Here is a 23392-nt window from a genome sequence, read left to right as displayed (position 1 = left end):
GAATGGGGTTTCTTATTAGAATAGCAGAGAAAGGGTGATAAAACCAATATATTAAATCTCGTATGAATTTTCTTATTAACAGTCGTACCAGTCACATTATCATAATAAATTTAGAGTAATTCTGTGTTGTATTTAAATTAATGTCCTATGTTCGAAGATATTCGAAATTACTTTAGGTGTTTGGGGGAGGAAAAATCGACCCCGAAAACCGGCAACTCTGATTTCTGTATATGTAGTCGTTGACTTTTTACTTGTCGGAGAGTCACTACCGTGACTCCTGATATAATACACCAGATTATTGGATGAAATTTCATCTGTTATTATTAAATACAGAACGTCCTCAATATATGTCATCAGCGCCGGATTAAGCCTCTAGCGGGCCCTAGACAAAATTTAAATTGGGGCCCCATTTAAATAAGTTGCTTCTAAACAAATTTTATATAATGTGACATTAGCGTAGCTAGCATGGGTGACACCCGGTGCGGATATCGTGGTGTCACCCCAAGTCACACCGTAGTGTCACCCTTTTTAACTCTTTTATAAAACACTATTGAATTGTAATATCTTCGCACTCGAGCAACTTGAACGCTACATCCAATATGCGATGTCGCGACGTATAAGTTTAGATTTAGAAAATAAATTATAACCATACATCAGTACTACCACGAGAGGCGGCCCTACGAATATTTCTAGATGGTGCGAGAGATCTCGTGGCGCACATTACTTCTGAAGCACGGGTGGTGTTGACCTTTCTTTTTTCTTTTCTTTAGATAATGGCTAGTCGAGCGGAGCTTAGTAGGAATTGTTAAATACAGCCTTTTCTGTCCTATCTAATTTCTTAAATAATTTTTAACTCGTTTTGAAACAGAGAAATCTTCTGCACTGAAGCCGGGCCCCTCCGAATTATGGGCCCTAGACATTTGTCTACTTTGCCTATTCGATAATCCGGCCCTGTATGTCATACTTAAGTTCCTAAAACGCGTCATGAACAAACTGGTGTACTTTGAATATCAATTTCCCGCCAAAATAATATATTATGTGGCATTGCAGTCCAACTATAAACAATTTATGTGGAAATGTCTAGTGTACTGTACAATCAATAAGAAACTGTCTATGTGGAAGTGTCGCTACTTGTTATATATTCAACACCTAGTATAGCAAGGTGAGGCCGGATGTTTGCGAGGTTAAGACTTCAGTCTACCGCTCTGAGATCGAATTCGGGCTGTTGAAGAACCCGGGACGATCTGTACTTGATGTGTCAAGTGCCGACCCATACAGTCCAGCAAGTCCACATTGTGGATCTTGAGAAAACAAGGATGGCTGAGATTAAAACAGCTCTCTCTTTGTGCCCTCGATAAACAAAACATAACAGAAAGTCACCAGCTGCCATATTGCAAATGTGATGAAATACAGTAGACCCCCCTATAACACGGTAGATACGTTCCGTGTTATATGAATCCGTGTTGTACGAGTCTCTTAAATACATGAGCCAATCACAGCCCGGCACGTGTGCAGTTTAGGGGCTATGGCTGTTTAAAAGGTTTTCTTCCATAAAATTAATCGATTCTAGACTAATTTGACTCAACATTTCCAAATCACGTATAATTTTTTGAGAATAATTCATATAAACTATGCTATAAACAAAAAATTGTTGAATTACTTACCGAGTGTGCACCGTTCGAAGACGCCATTGCCTAAGCTTGTTTTCGTCGCGGAGCGACTCATCGAACGGCGTGTTTCCTGATAAGTTAATCTTTCTGCGAAGAATTCGCTGAACTTTGGAGACATCATTAATAGAAATATAATTTTTATGGCCGTTGAATAATACTGCAAATGTTTTTTTTTTCACAAGAACTGTATAAAAATTTATCAATACTTTCCCGGCTAAACTCTCCGTATATACGCCTGGCGCTGGACAGCGGCAAGTAGTTCGGCCTCTCGTCCACTATTGGTCCAGAATCGACCAATCCTGTCACGACACGAGTCGGCGATGACGTTTTACCGTGTTATACGAATCTCTTTTAGCGTGTTATACGAACCCGATCGCAATTTTTTCGCCGTTGTAGGAAACCGTGTTATATGAACCCGTGTTATAGGGGAGTCTACTGTATACGATTAGCCCGAAGATCTTTAATGCTCTTAGGTAAGAGCGTAGATACGAGCCAGATTTGTGTGCAGATAATTTCTTACCATAATAAATTTCCAGAGAATAACAGAAAAATTCGGCCCCTTCGGCTGCCAATTTAAATCGTTTTAATCTTTAAAATTGGCATTTTCACTTAACGAGACGAGGACCCAGAGGTTGGATGGGAAGCGAGTGTTCGGGTTATTTCATTTTGTCGAATTACAGAGAACGAGGAGTTTGACGTGTAAGTGCGTGAGTGCAAGAATTGGAGTAAAGGTTAAACGGTGTATATTTTCGTGTACAGTGATGTCGTGTCCGTGTGATCCAAGTACATCTTTCGGCATGTCTAAAGACAAAAAAAACCCAATAAATTACGATACGAGAATAAGACACTTAGAGAAAGAAAACGAAAGAGTTCTTGCCATCGGAGACTTCGGGAAATATTCACTTGTATGATAAATGGCTACTTCGTCCTCTTCGTGGTAAAGTTGGAAAAGGAGATTCTTCTCCCTGTCAAATGCTCCTACAAAACACAAACACAGCGAGAAAGCAAGAAGTTCATTTATTATCTAAGGTCAACATTATTACCTTTATCAGACAGCCTTTCTTTTCGAACAGTGTCATGAGCAAAGGACCTGACTAGCCTAATCTAACCTAACCTAACAGGAAGGTCAATCCTCGTAACAGCTTTTGGGAAGAAAGGTCTGCCTAATGTCGCGTCCAATGAGTAAACATGTCACAATCGGGAATCAAATCCGTTGTCGTCGACCGAATGTCACGTTCGGGAGACAAGTCCGTAGTCACGTAAGAGACGGTCACGTCGGGGAAAAGGTGTCTAATCCGGTAAGAATGTCGCATCCGGACGAAGAAAGACGAATTGAGGAAAATTGAAGAGGATCACCGCCTAGGCCAAGGGGACCGCAGCCGTCCGCAGCAACAAAACCACGGACCTCAACTTCGGCGGCTCTGTTCTCCGATTCCTCCCGTTCCGACTTCCGGAAGGCAGTGGCGTCCCCGTCGCGGACGAACAGGTAGAACGCGAGAAAACAGGAAGTGACAACTCGAACGAACTGTCACTCCCCTCAACCTCCACAACGAGGTCTGAGGCCGGATGACCCCCGAAGACCTTGGCTAAGTGCGACAGGACCCAGAATGTAGCGTGGCATTTTCCCGGAGTCCGTGATTCTCCCGCGCACTCCGGGAAAATGCCACGCTACATTCATGTCGGAAGATCTTCATCCGCAGTCTCTCGCTCGACGGCTTCTTCCCACACCGAACTAATCGATGGGTAAGAGACACCGTCGAAAATTGCACGAGATTCGTTTGAATAAGTCGTTAAATATCTTTTTCGTCCATCGGATAAAATAAATCAAATTCCCAAAATTTCGCTTTTCGGAGAGATTCGTCGGTCGCTGTCGGGGTTGCACGTTTCGCGTATTAACCAACATCAAACTAAATAAAGTTAATATTAAAAAACCGAATAACCTTTATAATAGGGCGGGACGAAAATGAAGTCCGAGACAACAGGGAAATCGACACAGAGGATAAATCAGATTGAGCCCGGGAGAAGCCACCATTCTTTCATTTTGAATATCTGACTTTTTAAAGAATTTCTCCCCTAAATTCTTAAACGACGTGGGGGAGTGGGTCTACGTAAATCTTTTAGTGTCTTTAGTAGCATACAAAATTATGACACTAATGACTAGTTCATTCACATCTGAATATGTTCGTTTCACGGGCTGGTTTACTCGGCTATGACACACCTCGTATCGCATTTTTTGCTCCGTTGTAGGCTTTGTCAAATTTCTAAAAGAAAAAGAAAACTTCTCGATGTCCTCAGAATGGTAAATAGTATTAAAAGTATTCAATAATTGAATGTTTCTAGAAATTATCCAAACTTTCGCCCCTTTCTCCCCCTTCGAAACAACGTTTAGATCGAAAAGTGCCTATCCAGTGAAATCAAACATTTTCACGATGAGGCGTAAGAAGTGCTCATCCACCCAAGATTATTAGTTTTTCTGCTAATTCTACCTCTGGAGTACATTTTAATTCATTTGTTGGTTTTGTAATGAGTAACACATTATTTACACGGTCTGATTGCCGACAAACTAAGATGCCAGTATACCTCTATGGTGGACTCGGATCGGAAAATCTCGAGGATTTTCCGGAGGGTGGTCCATCCTGGATATGTCGAATTCCGTCCCTCACCCAAGCCCATAATGGGTATGCTAAAAACTCAGTACCAAAAGGTCAGAGAAAGTCAAAAATTAAAATAAAAGTACACAACATTTATACACAGGGTCGTGGATAGCGATCGCGGATGCTGACCCTTCGGGGGATTTCAAAATTGATATCGTACACGGGATTCATCACGCATCTCGATAGTGTAATTCCTAAGAAATATCTAGAGCCATTTGTGCAATGCAATCAGGGTTTATTTGCCCGGGCACAAAACACAAATTTATTCCACTTAAAATTTAATTAAGTAATTAAATTGTAAAATACGTAATAATAGTTCTTCGTGGAACATATTTCAAACAAAGAATAATAATGTGTTTTATCATTATTGTTTAATAAAAATCGATTAACAATGAAATCGTTCTATCAATTATTTGAGAAATATCATAAGATTGAAATCGTAAAGGTAATTTGCAATTATATTTCGAATATTTTCATCAATTTAATAAATTAATTTAAATATTGAGTTACGAATTGATTAGTTTTATTGAATTCTATGAAGCGCAATAAGGTTTCCACACTGACGGCCGGATGGCCGAGCGGTAAAGGTGGCAGCCTACCGCTCTGGGGGACCCGGGATCGAATCCGAACGGGTCGAATAATCCCCAGGAATTTTTCGGGGGGTGGTCCGTTCGGATATGTCGGGCCCCGTCCCTCACCACCCGGTCGCCCCATTGTGGGCCTGGCCGAACCCATAATGGGCCTACTAAAAGAGGCCCTCTTGGTGCCCACAGGGCGGAAAGAGTTTTAAAAAAAAAAAAAAAAAGGTTTCCACACTACGTTATCGATGAACCATGTAAGGGGCAATCAAATTACAAAGATTCTGATCATGTTAAAAGAAGACAACGATTTTGCGATATTCACTGTCCACTATTCGTCTCTGCACGTTAGCATAATCTGTGATTCTAAGCCAGTAAGGAAGCTTTGTCCTCATCGATCGAAGCCACCAGTAGTTAACAAATTATGTACGAGGAAACGAACAAAAGTGTTGAATTGGAGCAGTATTTCTCGCCAATCATGCGACGATTCTACTTTTTGAATTCGCCACAAGACTCGGTTTAAAAATAGAACTTGAATTTCTGTGATTTTCACCATTCACTCACTAACTCTAGTTTTCGACTTTATTACAGTATCTCTCGTCTGAAAGTAGGACATGAATTCTGCACAGTCGCCGATGAGTTGTGTACGGGCTATAGCTAACAATTCGATTGCAGCATCTTTTTTTGTCGATCGCAAATAATTGGGGTTGTCGTAATGCGAAAATTATTTGAAATATCCACGGAAATACGGGAGCTGTACCAAAAGTAACCTTTTTATTAATTGACACGAGTCGTTCAAGATGCGCGTTGGGAGAGTAACACTCCCTCTACAGTAATCCCTCTTCATTGCGGGCAAATAATAGATTCCAAGCAGAAGCAACGTGCCGTCATTGAGTTCTTGGAGGAAAGATGCAGACCGTCCGACATCCACAGAAGACTACAGAATGTTTACGAAGCAATGTAACAGATCGACGAAAAAGTTTAAAGAAGGGCAAACCAGCATCGAAGACAAATCGCGCAGCAGAAAACCACACAGTGGTCTCCCTCTGCGTGGTTTGTCTTGTCTGTTTGACATTCTCGCCACATTGCAGTTGTACAATGTGGTGAGAATGTCAAACAGAGGATGGTGGAAAATTTAGAGTATCTTTCTGGTTTTTAGATCATGAATATATATAACTACGTTTTGCAGCATAATTTTATAAGAGTGGATTAGTAGACTTTTATAAACGAATAAGGTTGTGAAGATCTTCGGTAATTTTGACTCTAAATTAGATCACGCCCCACTATAAATTGGCCGTACCTATCGATCAAAGTGAAAATGTTGCAGTTTGAGTTTTGTATTATAAGAGCGGGCCTAATAAACATTCCGAGTGTATGAATTAGGGTGAAGTTCACGCGAAGTTCACGCGCAGAGTTACACGCATTCTAATTCTAGGTGGAACTTTCACACGGCCACCTCCACGTGGTGAGTTCTGGGTTGTCATTCGTCGAGAAACGACGAAAGGCAAGCGAAGAGCCGTGTATTTAACTCTCTTCACGTTTCTCTCGATGTTGTTAATGTAATTTGTGTAACAAGTAACTATGACGCGTCACCATCTTAAATAATAATAATTTGATGGATTAATAATCATAGCATTAGTGAAATTCACGAACGAAATTCCTTTATATTTAATTTATTTAAACAGAGAAGAAAAGACAGAGTTTTAAATTTTAGATCAATTAATTTCATGATTTGTTTAATACGACTTTATTCAATCCGCAATTGGAAATTCTAATGAGTGTAAAATGGCGATTGATCCAGATGGAACGGATGTCAATTGCTGCTCCGAGGGATATGAGTTCGAATTCGGGTAGGGCATTCAAAAGTTTTCAAATACTAAAGTGAAGTCAGCCTTCTTAAAAGAGCAGAGAGATAGAAGAGTAAAGTGAATTAAAATCACTTGATTTTGATTATTTAAGCTCTTTTATCCCGTGCTATTCAGTCTGTAATTTATACAGGTATACCTCGAGTTACGTCGTTTCCGATTATACGTCGTTTGTCAAAAAAGTATATGGAAAAATAAAAATCGAGTTTAAGTCAGTTTATTCGACTTTAAATCCGTCCGCCATAAACATTGAAGTCGTGATATCACTAGAAAAGCGTTGAAAGAGCATAAAATCGTATTAAAATGTGTACATTTACAATAAATGTTAATATAATCATCATAAATCCTAGGGAACGAACCATGAAAACATCTGTGTTTCTGCGTTGTCGTCTTATTTAGCGGTCTTTAAGTGCTCATTATTAGCGTTTCCTCCATTATTGGCGTTTAGTTACGACGTAAGTCGTAGTTTCGACTTACGTCGTAACTACACAAGTAAATTCGACTTACGTTGCCTCCCCTGGAACCAATTACAGACGTAAGACGAGGTATACCTGTATTTATTTTTTACCAGTTCAGTTCCTGCTTAGGCTCTCATATTGTTGGGCTATAATTTGAAAAAATTGTAGACTTATAAATTCCCACTGTCTGTCTGTCTGTCTTTCCTTAACTCTGCGCAAGGGCCTGACTCATTCCTTACTGTCCTATCTATTTCTTCACTCATCCATTCTAACGTTTAAAAGCATCGATAACGATTACTCTTCGCATATTAAAGTGGCGATAGAGCGAAAGACCGCCTAAAAACGCTTAATTACCTGAAAATAATAATCTATAATCCAAACTCTAATTATAATAAAGGAAGTTTTACGAGTGTATTTGAACTTATATGTTTTTGGATGCGCTTATTCCGTTAACATTAGACGACCAACAACAATATCTTCGATTCCAATAAGCGGATTTTATTGTATTTTGAATGTATTTGCACGCAAAATACTTTCCGCCAATGTTTTAGATGAATATTTCTCAGTTAATTAACGTATTTCCTTACTAAATCTTATCTGAATTCAGTAATTTAAGTAAATAAGTTCAGATTAATTAGTTTATTTTCTACTCCTATTCAGTCTTTATGAATTGCACTAGAGAATAGATTAAACTCGTTCACAGAGAAATAAGTAAAAAAAGTTAATTATAATTTATCATAGACTTTTTATTGATTTCTAAAATCTTATTTAACTAAATTTATGAAAGAAACTGTCAAAATTAAACACATTTAACATTTTATTATGGGAAATATTTAATAACTCCTATTGCGAGTAATTAAAAATGTCGGTCGTGGCATTTTTGAAAATAATTTATCAATAGACATAATATAACTTTAAAAAAAATTAATTGCGTTTTCAATTACGATTTGCGCGTAAAATCGAATTAAATGAAATTAAACCAACGAACCCAAACGAATCCCTTGTTTTACTTCCGGAGCCGAACATCCATCGGGAAAACACAGTCCTGGACTGAATGCAAATTCGTTTCCTATATTTGCATATTTTTGTAAACTTACCACAGCTCTGCAATTTGTATAGGGAAACTTTTCATAAATCTTAAAAAATAATTAAATAAATCGTCTGAAGTAAATCATAAACACTGATATTTTTGGGCCTGTAGAATTTAATCCTAAAGTTATACGCTGCGAAATTCACGCCTACCACGTCGGTGGCGCGTTATATCTTCGTGCACGTCCGGGCAAACTTGAATTAGAGAAGCCCGTATAGTGTTGACTTCGGCCATTTTTCTTATAGAAATATTTCCCCCTAAAATTTCACTATGAGATTGGTTAGAGGCACCCTCCCAGGCAATTGCTCTTTTTTGTCCGTAGGATAAAGCGCCACTGTACCACGTGAATGTTTCGTTTTGAGGTTATTTGAAAGATCGGTAACAAATTTTTAATATTTCGTATTAAGTACTTCTGCACTCCGATTCTCAAATAGTCGTCGTGTTACACGTGGCCTTATTATTCGGATAGCTTTTTCAAAATATATAATTTCCTATATTCGGTGCTTGGTATATAGAAAATGGCATATTTGGAAGCGTCTCTCCAAACAATGTAGCGTGTTATACGAGTACTTCGTATTGTTATAATAAACGAACGTAATGAATTGATACTATTGCATAAAATACTGAATGGAAAATACAATTTGAGAAATTTGCATTATAGCCAACGCTACAAAAATTTCTTTTCTAGAGTATAAGTTTTCTTACTATAAAATTTATTTATCTAATAATTAATGACTTAAGTACAAACATTTATATAAATAAAAAATTATTGTATTCGAACATTAAGTTTTTATTTGTACTTTATTGAGCGACTCCACGTTATTTAATTCTTTGGCGATGTCCTCCAGAGCGACTTCGTTTAAAATCTTTTGTAAATTTGAAACCGTGGCGGTCTCCGGTTCCTGCTCCACCCAAACCGTCAGCATGTGTTTGGCCTGTTGTGTCGGACTCTGCAGTTCGTTCTCGAAATATAAAATTTCGTCCGGCTGGAAACCCAATTTCGGAGCCACGGTTTTCCAGTCTCTCTGTAGTTTTACGGACAGCATCTGAAGAACGTTCTCTAACGTCAACGGATTGACGTGTTTGCTCCTATCTGAAATTGTTCAAATTAAAAAAAAACAATAGTTATTATTGTCACAAATACCATAAAATAAATAAGTCTCGGCAGAATTTATGCCTTAAACCGTATTCTGATGGATCTTTTGCCGTACATTATACTATTTTTGATTAAATTAATAATGTAGGTTTATCTAGCGGATGAAAATGTCATAATTCCATACAAATATCGATATTTAAAAAATTAACGTATTTAGATATGTATGGGGGAGGAGAAATTGAGATAAAAACTCGACTCCCGACAGATTTATTGTCGGTTACGGTATCCAGATTTCACGTACGGATGTAATCGTATACGAAACTCTGGCTTATGGCACTCGAGGAATTCTTGTGTCGCCCAGTTAATTATGGCCGTACCGTGACTGTCGAATATTGCAAATCGTTTCTGAAGTTCTAGCCGAGCCGAGCCATTTGTGAAGAAACTTGAAGAATTGCTGGCCGAGTACTGTAACTCTTCGTGATAATGCAAAACCTTATACAACATCCTGCAAAGGATTTGTTATATTGGGAGTGAAAAGTCTTAGAACGTGCTCTGTATTCACCAGACCGTACTAGTCCGTGCGACTTTAATTTGATTCCCAAAAAAAAAAGAAGCCGTTGCATGGAAAACACTTTCTAAATGAAGAAAATGCATTGATGACATTTTAGTGAGATATCTCTTACCTCTTACACTTTAGTGAGATATCTCATCATCAATATAGCAACAATGACACACGAGTGAATCACACAGCCAATGGCATTTATTGCCTTCTCCGTCACTGGCAAGACACTACAAACAATCCTGGAAGCTAAAGAAAAGTATAAGTAGTTTGTATTGTGTATTACTGCATTAATTTTTGTTCATTGTGTACGCTGTATTAACAATGGAAATGTTAAGTAACGATGGAAGTGAAGAACTCGGCTTCTACTGTACTATTTTAGATGAGGTTTTTTGTTTTTGACTGCGTTTAATGGAGTATGCCAGTACGCCACAAGAATGCATGCTAAGGAGGGATATTTGGTAATTCCCCCCGTGGGGAGAGGGAAAGAACGAAGACTTATCCTAAAGAACTCGGCTTCTATTGTACTATTTTAGATGCAATTTTTTGCTTTTAATTGCATTTTAGTAGGGTACCACATGGGGATGAAAGAAGTGTATTCCTTAACAATTGAAGTGTTAACAATGAAAGTGTTAAGAGAAAGCGACGTGCAAGATTTACAGACGCAGATGTGGTTTTTTGCATTTTTGCGGGAAATCGAACATATTTTTAGACCCGTCTAAAAATTCTCTAATTAGTCTGGAAACGGGGGGACCAAGTTCTTGCATTCTGTGAAAACGGGTAAGATTGGCTATAATGTAATAATCTTAATCTTTGCTATCGTTACTTTTTGCCCGAGCAACGCCGGGCTTATCTGCTAGTCAAATGATAATTAATTTCCATATATGCGTTTTCCGGTTCCTGCCGACCCAGACAAATATAGTTGTGATATTTGGGAGAACATCCGACAGAGCTTTCAAATGTATATTCTAGAATTACTGTGTTGCTGTATGTTTCACAGAAAAAACTTGTTGCCATGAATTCCATAATGACCTCTATACTCCTTAACATTGAATTTTATTGTCTAATGTTTTTCAATATGCTTTTTACATGTTTACTTGTTATTGCTTTAAATTACTTTTAATGGATTTTATTATGTACACCTGTTGTATTGAAGGAGGCTAATACTGTCCTCGTGACATTGTTCGATTTTATTTATTTATTTAACTTAATACAAAAGGCAATTACCAAATTGTATCGGGTTATATTACTACTACTATTATTAAGTAAATGCTAAGTAATACGGCACCAGTGGCAGATGTTAGGTGCCATCTCTTGCTAAATTTAAAAATTATAATTAATTAAATTAATATTTTTTTTAATAACACAGGTCTGCAAATTTTCAGTGAACAAATATTTTCTGCAAAGTAGCAATTGACTTTTATGTTTTTTGGTATGCTAATTTCAAATATGCCATTCATTTTTGTCCATCACGTAACAGTTTTTTGAAAACTGCGTTTGAAAATTTAGAAAAATAATGCTTTATATACCATGTAAATACATTTCTAGGAAGTAAAACAAAGTAATAAGTAAGAAGTTTTGTGTGAAAAATTACTTTAATACTCACATATATATTTAGAATCTACATTACTGAGTCGTTTACTGTCGTTAGTACAAAAGCATATGATTCTGGATATTCAGCAATGGCCGCACAAAGTCAAGTTTCTAAGGCTTTGTAGTACCTTTTTCTTTTGTGTTGAAAACTCCATGTGGAAGCAGATCTTCTGTGTGTAACTTGCGGCTGTTCTCTATGTAGCGACCATGATAAGAACATGATAGCAGTAATCTGCTATCATGTTCTTGTTCCATCTACCTTTGTATCTGCATTCCATCTGCTTAAATCTTTTGCCGTGTTCCTCGCTGACGGCACCAAGATTTTCAGGAAAATAGTCCAGATGACACATCAGGAAATAAACTTTTAATCTGATAGAACATCCTAATTTTTTGAAATTTTCAAGCATAATTTGTACAATTTGTTTGAAGTTGGGATCCTTACGATTTCCCAGAAATTTATTAACAACTTCTTTAAAGGAACTCCAAGCTTCCTTTTCAGCGTTTGTCATACATGCTTCAAATTTTCATCCTTCATAAATTTTCGAATATCTGGACCAACAAAGACACCTTCCTTTACTTTGGCTGCAGTTAATCCAGGAAATGCATGAAGTAAGTGCTGTCTGTCTTAAGAGGAAGTGACAGAATGAATGAACTTCATCTCGTTGTCTACACTATTTTATTAACCAGTTGTTTGCGGAGTACTGCTATTGGAGTAACCGGTTTTCATTAAACTGTTGCAGAGTACTTCAGTTGGAGTAACTGTCAATTTTCTTTCGAAATTAACTAGTTGGTGGCGATTTAAGCACTGATTGGCTTTCATTTACATAGACTAAGTCTGTTTCAACGAATAAGATATTTGTTACCACCCCGTATTTTTAAATTTAGGCACAAAACTCCATTCCGTGTTAAGTCTATGGGAGACCTTTCTTTTGTTCATTTGACAATAAAATCCTACTTAGCATGCCCGTTAAGTTCTAATTGGTATATTATAGCTAAATGACTATCCTTTGACCAATAAGCATCGACTTGGGTTTGTGGGGTGGGAACTTTCTTGGAAAAAGTTATACCAACTTCGAGCTACATTGTCAGCTACAAACGTAAACAAACAATTATAATTCGTTATTCTTATCTATTTTTAGCATGAATTTAATAAATTTTTATGTATGTTTATCCTATTTAACAAATAAGCTTGTTTTTAAAGCCATTCGGCCATAAATCTTTCAAAAAACAAAGTACTTCCGGTTATGGTGGTACTTCAGTAATACATAAGAATATACATGTATAGTCGTTAATATAATAAAGTAATAATCGCTTATTATAGTCTACTATTAGTACAATAAATTAAATAACGTATAAATAGAATCAAATACACATCATCAGTAATAAAAGTGTATTAACCTAGATTTAGAAAGGCCACCACCCCCCACGCCGATCGGCGTTATAATCTATAGGCCGTATTATTTCTCTACGTTGATTTAAAAAGCTGCAGTTTTTTTTAATTTGACAGAAAATATACATGTCTAAGTAACGTATGTAACAAATTAATGGAAAATTTATAAAAAAACGATTTTTTTTAAATATTTTAAAATCTTAAATTTTATTAATTTTTTTAAACGTACATAATATTTTGAAGTTAACAATCGTAAAGTGTAATACGTACGTGATAAAAAACTGAAAACAGATTAATATCTACTACAATTTTTAAGCGAGATATCGCAAATTAAAAAAACCACTTTAAAAACCACAAAACCTGTACGCAACAGCGGTGTTGTTTCGGATTATCGAGTGCGCAGCTGATAGGTTAATTTTTTTCCTTTTTTATTTATGTGTATCAAACATTTTTAGATTTGATTAATTGTTTATTATAAAATAACAAAATAAGATATATATATATATTATATATATATATATATATATTAATGAATTTGGGCAAACAAAAATAAATTACATGTTAATTGTATATTCATAAAAACACAAAGACTGAAAACCGAAAATTTCATATTGTGAAAAAACTGTACGTGATGGAATTTTTTGGTTATTTTTTCTGAAATCAGCATCCAAAAATACATCAGAAACAATGCTTAGTTTTCAGGAAATATTTTCATCGCAGACCTGTGTAATTAATTTAGAAGGTTGTGGAAGAAAAGAATCGGCGTGAAGCAGGACTCAAACCTGCAAATCCTGCTCACTACACGATCACATTGCCTAGTTGTGGGTTCAATTCCCACTTTGGGCTGATTCTTTTCTTCCAGAACCTTCTAAATTAATTACTAAAATATTAATTTAATTAAAATTATTAAAGATGGCACCTAAAGTTTGCCTCTGGTGCTGTATTATTTAGCATTTAATTAATAATAATAGAAGTAATATAGCCCGATACAATTTAGCTTTAATATGTAACAATTGGGTTTGTACAGTATAAGTAAATAAATGTATTAATCTGATAACACTTGTGCAAAAAATTGCACATCATTAAAAAATATGAAATTCTTTGTAAAAAAGTTTTATAATGTTTAATTGTAATTTTTATTATTTATCTGTTTTTAAAGGGGTCTGTTGTAATGAGAAGAATTCATATGTTCCAAAAGAACACTACTGTACAATGAAATTAAAATAAATGTATAAAAAGCTTATAGAACAGAACAATTTATAAAGATATCTTCAAAGAACAATTCATTAGTTTTCATGTTTGTTTTTATTTATCATTTTTAACAATTACTGACAATTATTTTAAATAGAATTCTTTTAAAATTTAAATTTAAAATAATTCTATTACATGAATGTTTGAGCCTGAGAACGACTATTCAGATAGCCAAAAATGTTTTATAAATAAAAGGTTGTTGCAAGACTAGGCTAGAACTCTTTAAAAATTATATAATAAGCAAATCTAATCACTTCTTTTAAAATTCTTTCCATCCTGTGGGCACTTTTTTAGCAAGCGCATTATGAAGTTCAACTAGGATCTACCAAGAGGTAGCCAGTGACAAGAGATGGGTCTAACATATCTGGACGGACCACCCATTAAAAATTTCTGGGTTTTTTCTTTTTTGACCCATACAGAATTCCCCAGAGCAGTAGGCTGCCACATTAATTGCTCAACCATCTGGCCTACTGTGTTTAATCATTTAATTACAAGTATTCGATTCTATGAAATTATGTACATTTCTGCAGGAAGACTGATTCTTATTAATTAAGAATAACTTTAGTTATTCATAGAATAAAATCTATTATTTCATTTCTACGGTTTTAAAATGGTTAGATTAGAATACTTTATTCTACATCCAAATATAGCATTACAACATTCCACAAAACTTGGTATCATAATTATCAAAGAACATTGCTTGTTAAGAAAACCAATTTCAAATATAGAATTTTTTCTTGAATCTTTTACACTACTAATTTTGTATATACGAGTATTATGAGTGTAGCTAGTGATAGCCACACTTGGAGGAATCTCACAAGTACAGATTAATACACGGGCTGGCAGTCCTCGGATTAAACCAAAAAAAAAAAAAAAGCATTTTTACAAAACTGAATTGGTCTTCTGAGCCTTTACATTGCAATTACTTTGATACAGCAATCACCTTTATATGCATTATGTAATAAAGAATGTGTCAAGAATCTTCATTTTTAAAGGAATTTGTAATCGTATATGTATTTTTGCAAAACATATTATACAAAACTCAAAAATTAAATAATTTATTAGTATATAAATAATATTTAAATTTGCACCTTTGTCTTCTTTGTTGCCTCCTTCATCCGAATTCTTTAATAATTCGTCTTCACTATCTTCTCCGCTATCCCCTGCGACAGAAGCGACATCCTGTTTTTCTTCTTGTGACTGCTGATGATGTTGCTGTAACATAACCTTTTTAATATTTGTATAAGTAACTACATAAAATTACTTATTCGACATACTCACATTTAACGGAAGTTCTTTAGCCAACTTCATAATCATACTCTCTAAATATAAAGGTAAGCTCTTAATGGGCTGATTACTGTGAGTAAAAAAGTGTGGACTCTTCTGTGATAACAATCTGAGAGCCCTCCACCCGTAATTACTGTTGTGGACATACCTAAAAAATTTGGTATTAATTTTTAACTCAATTTTCTTAATGTAAAAATGGTTTATCTTAGCATTAATACTTACTTAAATGAATTTTCTATTTGGCTAGATGGATCTGCTTGTTCAATTGCAGATTCAAAAAATGTATCTAATGATGGCACAAAAGACCTTTAAGTAGAAAAGTAGAAAAATATTAAAGCACTTATTTCTACAAAATAAATTTTAATAATAAATATAACTTAGTATTAATTACCCAAAACTATTTAAAATTTACCATATTATAATTGGATTTTAACAATCAGAAAATCTAAATTATAAATACAAGATATTATCTGTTAAGCAGAATTTGCACTTACAACCAACTCATATAAGTATGCTCTATTTCTATGTGAAATCACATGTATAGACATCACTTACACAAGATTTCTCATACGTATAGAGAGTTCTTATATGCATTATTTGTAGGTGTAAATCTTACTTTATAAATTTAATAATTAATAAAAAAAAGGTCATGATAGTGAAATTGGTTTGCCTTTTCACATTAGGTAAGAACTGCACATTCAAATTCCATTTTAGGAAAATTTTTCAGAGAAATAATAAAGTTTAATTAATTAAATTCAATAATTTTCGGTGTTTTCTTAATTCTTATATTAATGAAAAGTTCAATAATTATGAAAAACCAAAGAAAATTCACTTTCTCATCAGTCTCAAAGCAAAATACCTCTAAGTAGTTTTTCTCAAAGTATGATACACAAACCATTAGCAGTACACAAGCACAGGCCACAAACTCACCTAATGTCATTTTTCTAAAATACAATTCTATGCTGTTTAGCCAGGAAAAGGAATATTTTTATCCAGGATTTAACTTTTACATTAGGTTATTATATAAACAAAATTTTTTGACATATAACTATGATGATTTTTACAGGATAATTAGCAGAGAAGGATACGAGTAGTTTACTATGTCTACAATTCAGTTCAAGTGATTTGCAGAATGAAAACCACTGCTCTAAGCAACAAATGCAGGTCGTAAATGATTCATAGTCACCATTCCAGAAAAAGAATTAATGTACCAAGCACAATACTCCTTATGCCTTCTCCTCCAGAATTATCCCATTTAAATGAAAGACCCAGATTTGATTGAGTTAGATGTTGGAGAAATTTTCAAGATGTATATCTCCACCAATAACTTGACAGTCAGATAACATATTAACTGGTATGGAACAGTGGGTATCTTTATAAGCTCTACAATTTGACAACAGAGATTGTAAGGACATTTTCCTTTACACATCCAACTCCACAGTTTAATAATTTTTTTTTAGTTTTAGAATTTGAATTATAATTTGGGGAGAGTTTGCAGTTACAATAATCGATGACAATATTTGTTAAAATAATCTGATCTAGTGAAATATGAAGAAATCTGTAAGCCGAATTAAACTGAAAACAAAATTGGAAAATTCATTTTGCTTTTATTTTTTTTCTCCTCAACTACTTATCGTTCTTTCTTCAATTCTTCTCTTCTCCAAATTTGAATTCAAAGTATTTTTTCCTTCCTTCTGAATAATTATATAAATAAGAGTTCTTACAAAATCTTTAATCTGTTTTAAGAAATCTCTGGCTTCATACATTTTACCTCCCAAAAATTATAAGTTTATATCTATATTAACTGTAATTAAAATAGTTTTCACTAAATTTATCAAAATATACAATGCCAAGAATAACATTATTAAATATTGTAAATATATAACATCTTTTTAGACTTTTTGAATTGTTAACAAAGCTCCCAAAATATATTTTTTTTATTAGTTAATAAAACTGGTATTCAAAAATGAAAATTTATACCTAGCTTGAGATCGACAAGCTTCCCAATTGTCGGGACATAGGTTCCACAGTCGATTCATTTCAGTGCTAACAAAAAATTCACTTTATGAAATAACGTTTATAAATAAACAGAAACTATTTGAAAAATTTATAGCTTACCTCCCAACTAATACTTCTTTCTTAGCTATGGCAGCCTGAATTTCATTTCCTAATTTACGTTTTTGTCTTAAAAAAAAAAAACAGTTTAAAGAAGAAAAAAAAATCAATTATAGCTTACAAAAGGTTATATATATATATTTTATTTATTTGTGTATATGTTTACTTATTATTATTATTTTACTACAGGGATGGCAAACCTTTTTCAGTCCGTGTGCCATATTGTAAGCATACTTAGCTTTAAAGATGTTAATGCATGCCAATGTCTTAGACTTCAAATAATGATATTTAAAGAAATTAAACGAATACGCTTTAATTTGAATAAATGTAAAAAATCTGATTGAAAAAAAAAGTTGATCAGGTGATAAACAGAAAGGATGATTGAAAAAGACAGAAATTGTATGATACATTACATGCCAGATGATTTCTCTTACGTGCCACTTTGGGCACGTGTGCCATAGGTTCACCATCCCTGTTTTAGTATATTTATTATTTGTGTATATAAATACACAATATCTTAAATTTAATCTACAGATCTTTTCTGCAAAAAACTGTTGATTTATTCATGTAAAAGAAAAGTAAAATGTTCGGCATTTGGCATCAACACAAACTTAACTTATTTAACATCTTATATATTAGCAATATAGCAAAGATTTAAAATGTATCGCAGCCTGCATATAATTTTTCAAATAGATATTTAGTATAAGTAAAAGCATTCTTAAATCAGACTTACTATTAATTTTCTGTAATATTAATCTGCTAATTTTGTCAATGTTTCTCTGCTGCACAATTGATTATTTCATAAAAAGCATTATTTCTTTTCTTTTGATTATAATTCCAATTCATTTTATCATGCATTTTTTTTACGAAAATATAACATATAAATTGAATTTTATTTTAAAATTTGATGGTGAACAATTTATGAAAAAATTATAAAATTGATATGTTCTAGAATACAAATCAGATTAACACAAGTCATTGGTTACTTCTGAGCTCATCCCTCCCCTTAGATGTGATTGTTTACCAGTTAAAAAAAAATAGTGAAGAAGAGGGAAAGAAGTTATATCAAAATTGTTATAGTGATGTTAAAATTGCAGAAATTCTATTACTTTGGAACTACAGAAAAGTAACATTAAACTAAAAAATTTTGTCATGGATTCCTACAGAGGTTGGATTGGGAAAAATCTAAATGTTCATTATTCTAGAAAGTTTACCATGTGCTTCATTATAATCAAATTCCATTGTGTGCGGTTATCAACTATATTAAGAAATAATATATTTAAATGTAAGATTTTATCTCATGCAATTTAAATCCATACTTAATGTAAATTAGCACCATAATATCCTTAACAGAGCAGAACTGCAGAAGTGTCCTCTATCAAAACAAATCATTATAAAATAAGTAAAAAAAAAAGTTATGAACTTCCAGAAGAGGACCAATTGACAATCTTCAAAACAAAATGAGAAAATAGTAAGCTGTTATGCTGGCCTTTCAGAACAATTTCTGTAAATACAGTTGCTGCATGTTATTTTAAATTTTCATAAATTAAACATGCATAAATTAATAAGTCATTGTATATGAAAAAAATTACATCCAACTAATAAACAATGGTCTTCATAAAAACATTACATGGATACTAACAGAAACAACACCATTCAAAACTAAACAGAGCTAAGATTAATGTAGCAATGAATAAAGATTAGAAGATTGGATATACACAGAAAACTGTATCTGCAGTTTACACACAGAAGATTAATATGATGTCTTATGCAACCTTCAAAAAAAAGTTTACCTTAAAAATGGTCTCATTTCTGTATCTTGTTTTACTTCTTTAAAATTAGGACAACCTTCATTTTTCCAATTATTCCAATATTCTTCACGTTTCAGGATATGCTAAATTTTAAAAATATAAATATATTGTAAATATTTTTGTATGTTTCAACAATTGAAACAAATATAATTACATATAATTCAGCTCAAAAATACATATTTACTTTATTTTCCTAACTTTAATTTCTCTAATTTTGTAATCAAGAATTAAATATATCTAGTTTAAATATGTAAATTATATATTATCTTCTCTATAAATAAATAAAAACTATGAAACTGAAAAATTTTTATTTGCAATGAATTGTTTCCTTTGTAGTAATGCTTTCTAACTTCACAAAGACATCGTATTGAATGTTCTAACCATCTCATTTATCAAGATATACTTTCTTGTCATTTAATAAACCTCTTGTCAAGTTCATAATAAGAATTGTAGGTATCAAAGTCTGACATTTTAAATATATATCTTGAAACAAAAAATGGAGCTAAGTTATAAAATACCATCTATTCCAATAAATTTGTATTTCTTACAGGCATAATAAGGGCATAATTTTGTCAGTTACACAATGTATATCAGTATGAAATTATATATAGATGAGCATGTAATCTACATTAATCTGAATGTGTTTATTAGATGTTTCAATGTAAATTTGCTATATATTATATAACATAACTACTTTGATGTATGTTTCTTAAATAGAAATCTATGAAGTATTCATAGTAAAAAAATAAAAATTAAGAAATTATATTTTTATAAATTAAAGTTTTTACTTACAGACACATGCTTGGCGAAAGATGCACCATCGGGAGGTGTTTCCTCTAACAACTAATACAGTAAATTAAGATTAATTTTTATCATCTGTGTTAAATAATTTAACTATGTAATTTTTCTTTCTCATACTAATTTAGTATGAGAAAGAAAAATTTAATATAAAATACATTACTGATAAATAATACATTATTTTTCAGAATTTACTGGGATAAAATTATTCATAATGTTCAATTTCTGTACCTTTTATTAATAGAAAGAAACGTAATTTATTTTAGTAATTAGCCTGATACTAGCTTGATAGAATTTTGGCATTTGGTTGGTGTTTAGCAATAGAAAGAAATATTATCAATCAAGATTTGGCCATTTTCTTGGCCAAGGTTTGAAAACGTTTCTTTTAATTAATAAAAGTTGGCTTTCTGAAATTACCAGTGATTTATTTTATTTATTTATTTACAAAATCATGCCAATTATATAAAATTAATATTATTATTATTATTATTATTATTGCTAAAGAAAAGAAATAAATTATGGTGAAAATTCTAAAAAATATTCACAGATGTGTAAAGTCTTTGAGAGAGAGAGAGAGAGAGAGAGAGAGAGATTGTCATTATTCTACAAATTAGACTTAAATCATTAAAATTTATCAAGTATAATCAACAATAAATATATTATTACTAATTTACTTATCCCTAATTTTAGCTAACTAAACTAAGACATTGCACAACTTTGTTATATTGCAATATAATTGAGGCAGAGCTAGAAAGAAAAAGGTGATCCCTGCAACTTGCTGCCACAAAAGAGGCTATCCTTCTACCAGTTGGCCATGGGAGAAATGATCCTTACACTAGATGGGTATGAAGAGAGCAATCAAGCACCAAAAACAACAAAGCAATCACCATTGATTGCTTTATTTTTGGATCGTCTCTTGGGTTTTGTTCATTTTTTGCATCTATTTTCTGTCAGGCACATGCAATGTTGTTTTTATTTTTGACCCCTAAGCCTAAATTCCATTACGCAGGCTCGTTCGTATCACAGAGCACAGACATTGGCGCTTTAATACTTCTGTATAGGTCGAAAACGGACTCCTATTTTTTACATTTAAATATACCCTCATTACATTTTCAGATTCCTCATCGCAATTAAAATTTGTTTGATCAAAATTGATCAAACAAATTTTGAGAATGAACACTATTCTGTAAGTCACTTAGATGCAGCTTTGCTATCTCTCCACCTCAAAAATAATTTCAATCAGTATTAATTAGACTTTAATAATAATTTTCTATTCTAATATAACTCCATCCAGATCAACTTGCTTCTTTTATAGAAAAACAAATTAAATTTAACAAATTAAAGATATCAAAATTTTATTTATGTTTTATTTATTAAATAAAAGACATTGTATCTTTGTCGTTATACTTGTATTTTGTTTGATAGTTATGTCCTGTGTGGATTAATTGCACTTTCCACTATGGTCATACATTAGTTTAATTTTTTATTTTAATATAAGAATCAATGAAAAACTAAATTACTGAAATTATAAGTTTTAAATTTTATAATGTACTACATGCATAATTACATATTTTTACCTTGTATATCCTTTCTGTGGTGTCTTTAATCCAGGCTAGCTGTTCTTCTGTTAGCACATACGAATCCCTAAAAAGTCATATTAATTTATAATATAAAGGTTAAGTAATAGCTTCTCAAAACTAAAAATGTATGAAATTTATATATTCAAGACTAACATTGTTTTTGAAAAGAAAGTCTGTTAAAATATTAATTTATACAGAATCTCTCAAATAATAGTGAAAACTATTAATACTAAAATTATTAACTGCTTAATAATTTTATAAAATATTAATGGAAATTTAACAAAAGTATTAAGCAACAAATAAAAATATAAATTTAATCGAATTTTATTACAGCTTTAATTAAAACTATAACAACAATTAAACAATAAAAATAATTAACATGTACCAAAATTACAGTATGAAAAATATTTTAATTCTACAGGAAAAAAATACTTTGTCATTTATTGTCAATTTTTTATGCTTTTAAACCAAATATTTGCTTAAAAATTTTTAAAATCATCACCTACTTGACCTCATCTAGCTAAGCATTTCAAAATTTTTGATGAAATCACTATCTAATTAATTTCTGGATATACAGTCAAACAAACTAACAAAAATTTAACATACAACCATCAAGCAAAGAATATTCATACCTTTTAAATAAAGTCTTATTGGATCAATCTTCATTCTTCCTTATTATCTTAACTATGACATCACTACATGTCAATTTTGCTGTAGTCATGATATGTATAACACACATACATGTGCGTGTAAATCATATTTTAATGACACTGCCATACAAATAAGAATCAATAACACTAATTGATATTAGTGTTAACCAGTTAATTATGGTCATACACTGGTTAACATTGAGATCTGTTGATTTTGAGTTTTAATTTTCCTGTCGTACAGTTTATCATCAATGTTCTTTTTTATTAACGTCATAAAAAAACAATTGTGGCTCACTAGCCACATGCAGATCTACTAGACCCTTACTGCAGTTTCTGTATACTTATTCAATTAGAACAAATAAGTAATATTTTTGTAAGGTTGCCGAGTATTATGTAGTGTGATATATAATTCAATTCTTTATTCCATGAACCTTAGTTCAACACAAGGGATATAAAACTGTGACTTAAAACTAAGGTTAATACTATTTAACAAGTTAACTTAATAGCTTAGTGTAAGATAATACAAAATAAAAACCAATTTTTGAAAAACACAATAAATTATATCTTTCCAGAACTTAAATCTCATCAAATACCTTTTCCTACTTGCTTCAAATTTCACACAATGGAAGAATACATGTTCCCAAGTTTCATATACTTGCATACTACAATTACTACAAATTCTCTCAGAATCTCTGTGCACCATGTTTCCATTAGAGAGAATACATCCATTTTATATATCAAATTGCAGAAATTAGAGAAACAATATTTATTATTTAAACCTGCTATATTGTATAAATGAAGTTTCATATTATCCAAGTACAGGGCTTTATATTGATCATCCACCATGTCCTTTATCATTATCAACTATATTCCTAAAAAGATTCTTCTTTATCTGTCTGGAAAATTTCACTTTTGCAATTACAGGCAAATATCTTATTGTCCACGAT

The 23392-nt window shown here is 32.6% G+C and overlaps 1 protein-coding gene across 2 annotated transcripts in view; it reads right to left on the bottom strand.

The window, feature by feature from the left end:
- Positions 1-9007: 9007 nt before the first annotated feature.
- Positions 9008-23392, bottom strand: part of Hpr1 (THO complex 1-like protein Hpr1) — a 39944-nt gene continuing 25559 nt past the window's right edge. For both annotated transcript variants that reach the window (XM_067278718.1, XM_067278719.1), the window contains 9 exons: positions 21793-21859; positions 20210-20260; positions 19400-19500; positions 17610-17675; positions 17472-17537; positions 15714-15797; positions 15486-15639; positions 15296-15419; positions 9008-9408 (listed from right to left, as the gene is read on the bottom strand). In XM_067278718.1, coding sequence (XP_067134819.1) covers positions 9098-9408; positions 15296-15419; positions 15486-15639; positions 15714-15797; positions 17472-17537; positions 17610-17675; positions 19400-19500; positions 20210-20260; positions 21793-21859 — 1024 coding nt within the window. In that variant the 3' untranslated portion in view covers positions 9008-9097. The remainder of the gene's footprint in view (positions 9409-15295; positions 15420-15485; positions 15640-15713; positions 15798-17471; positions 17538-17609; positions 17676-19399; positions 19501-20209; positions 20261-21792; positions 21860-23392) is intronic.

This window comes from Centruroides vittatus, unplaced genomic scaffold (assembly GCF_030686945.1).
Source record: "Centruroides vittatus isolate TY-2023 unplaced genomic scaffold, ASM3068694v2 contig_817, whole genome shotgun sequence".
NCBI classification, from domain to species: Eukaryota; Metazoa; Arthropoda; class Arachnida; order Scorpiones; family Buthidae; genus Centruroides; species Centruroides vittatus.
This window is presented reverse-complemented; position numbering and strand designations above follow the sequence as displayed.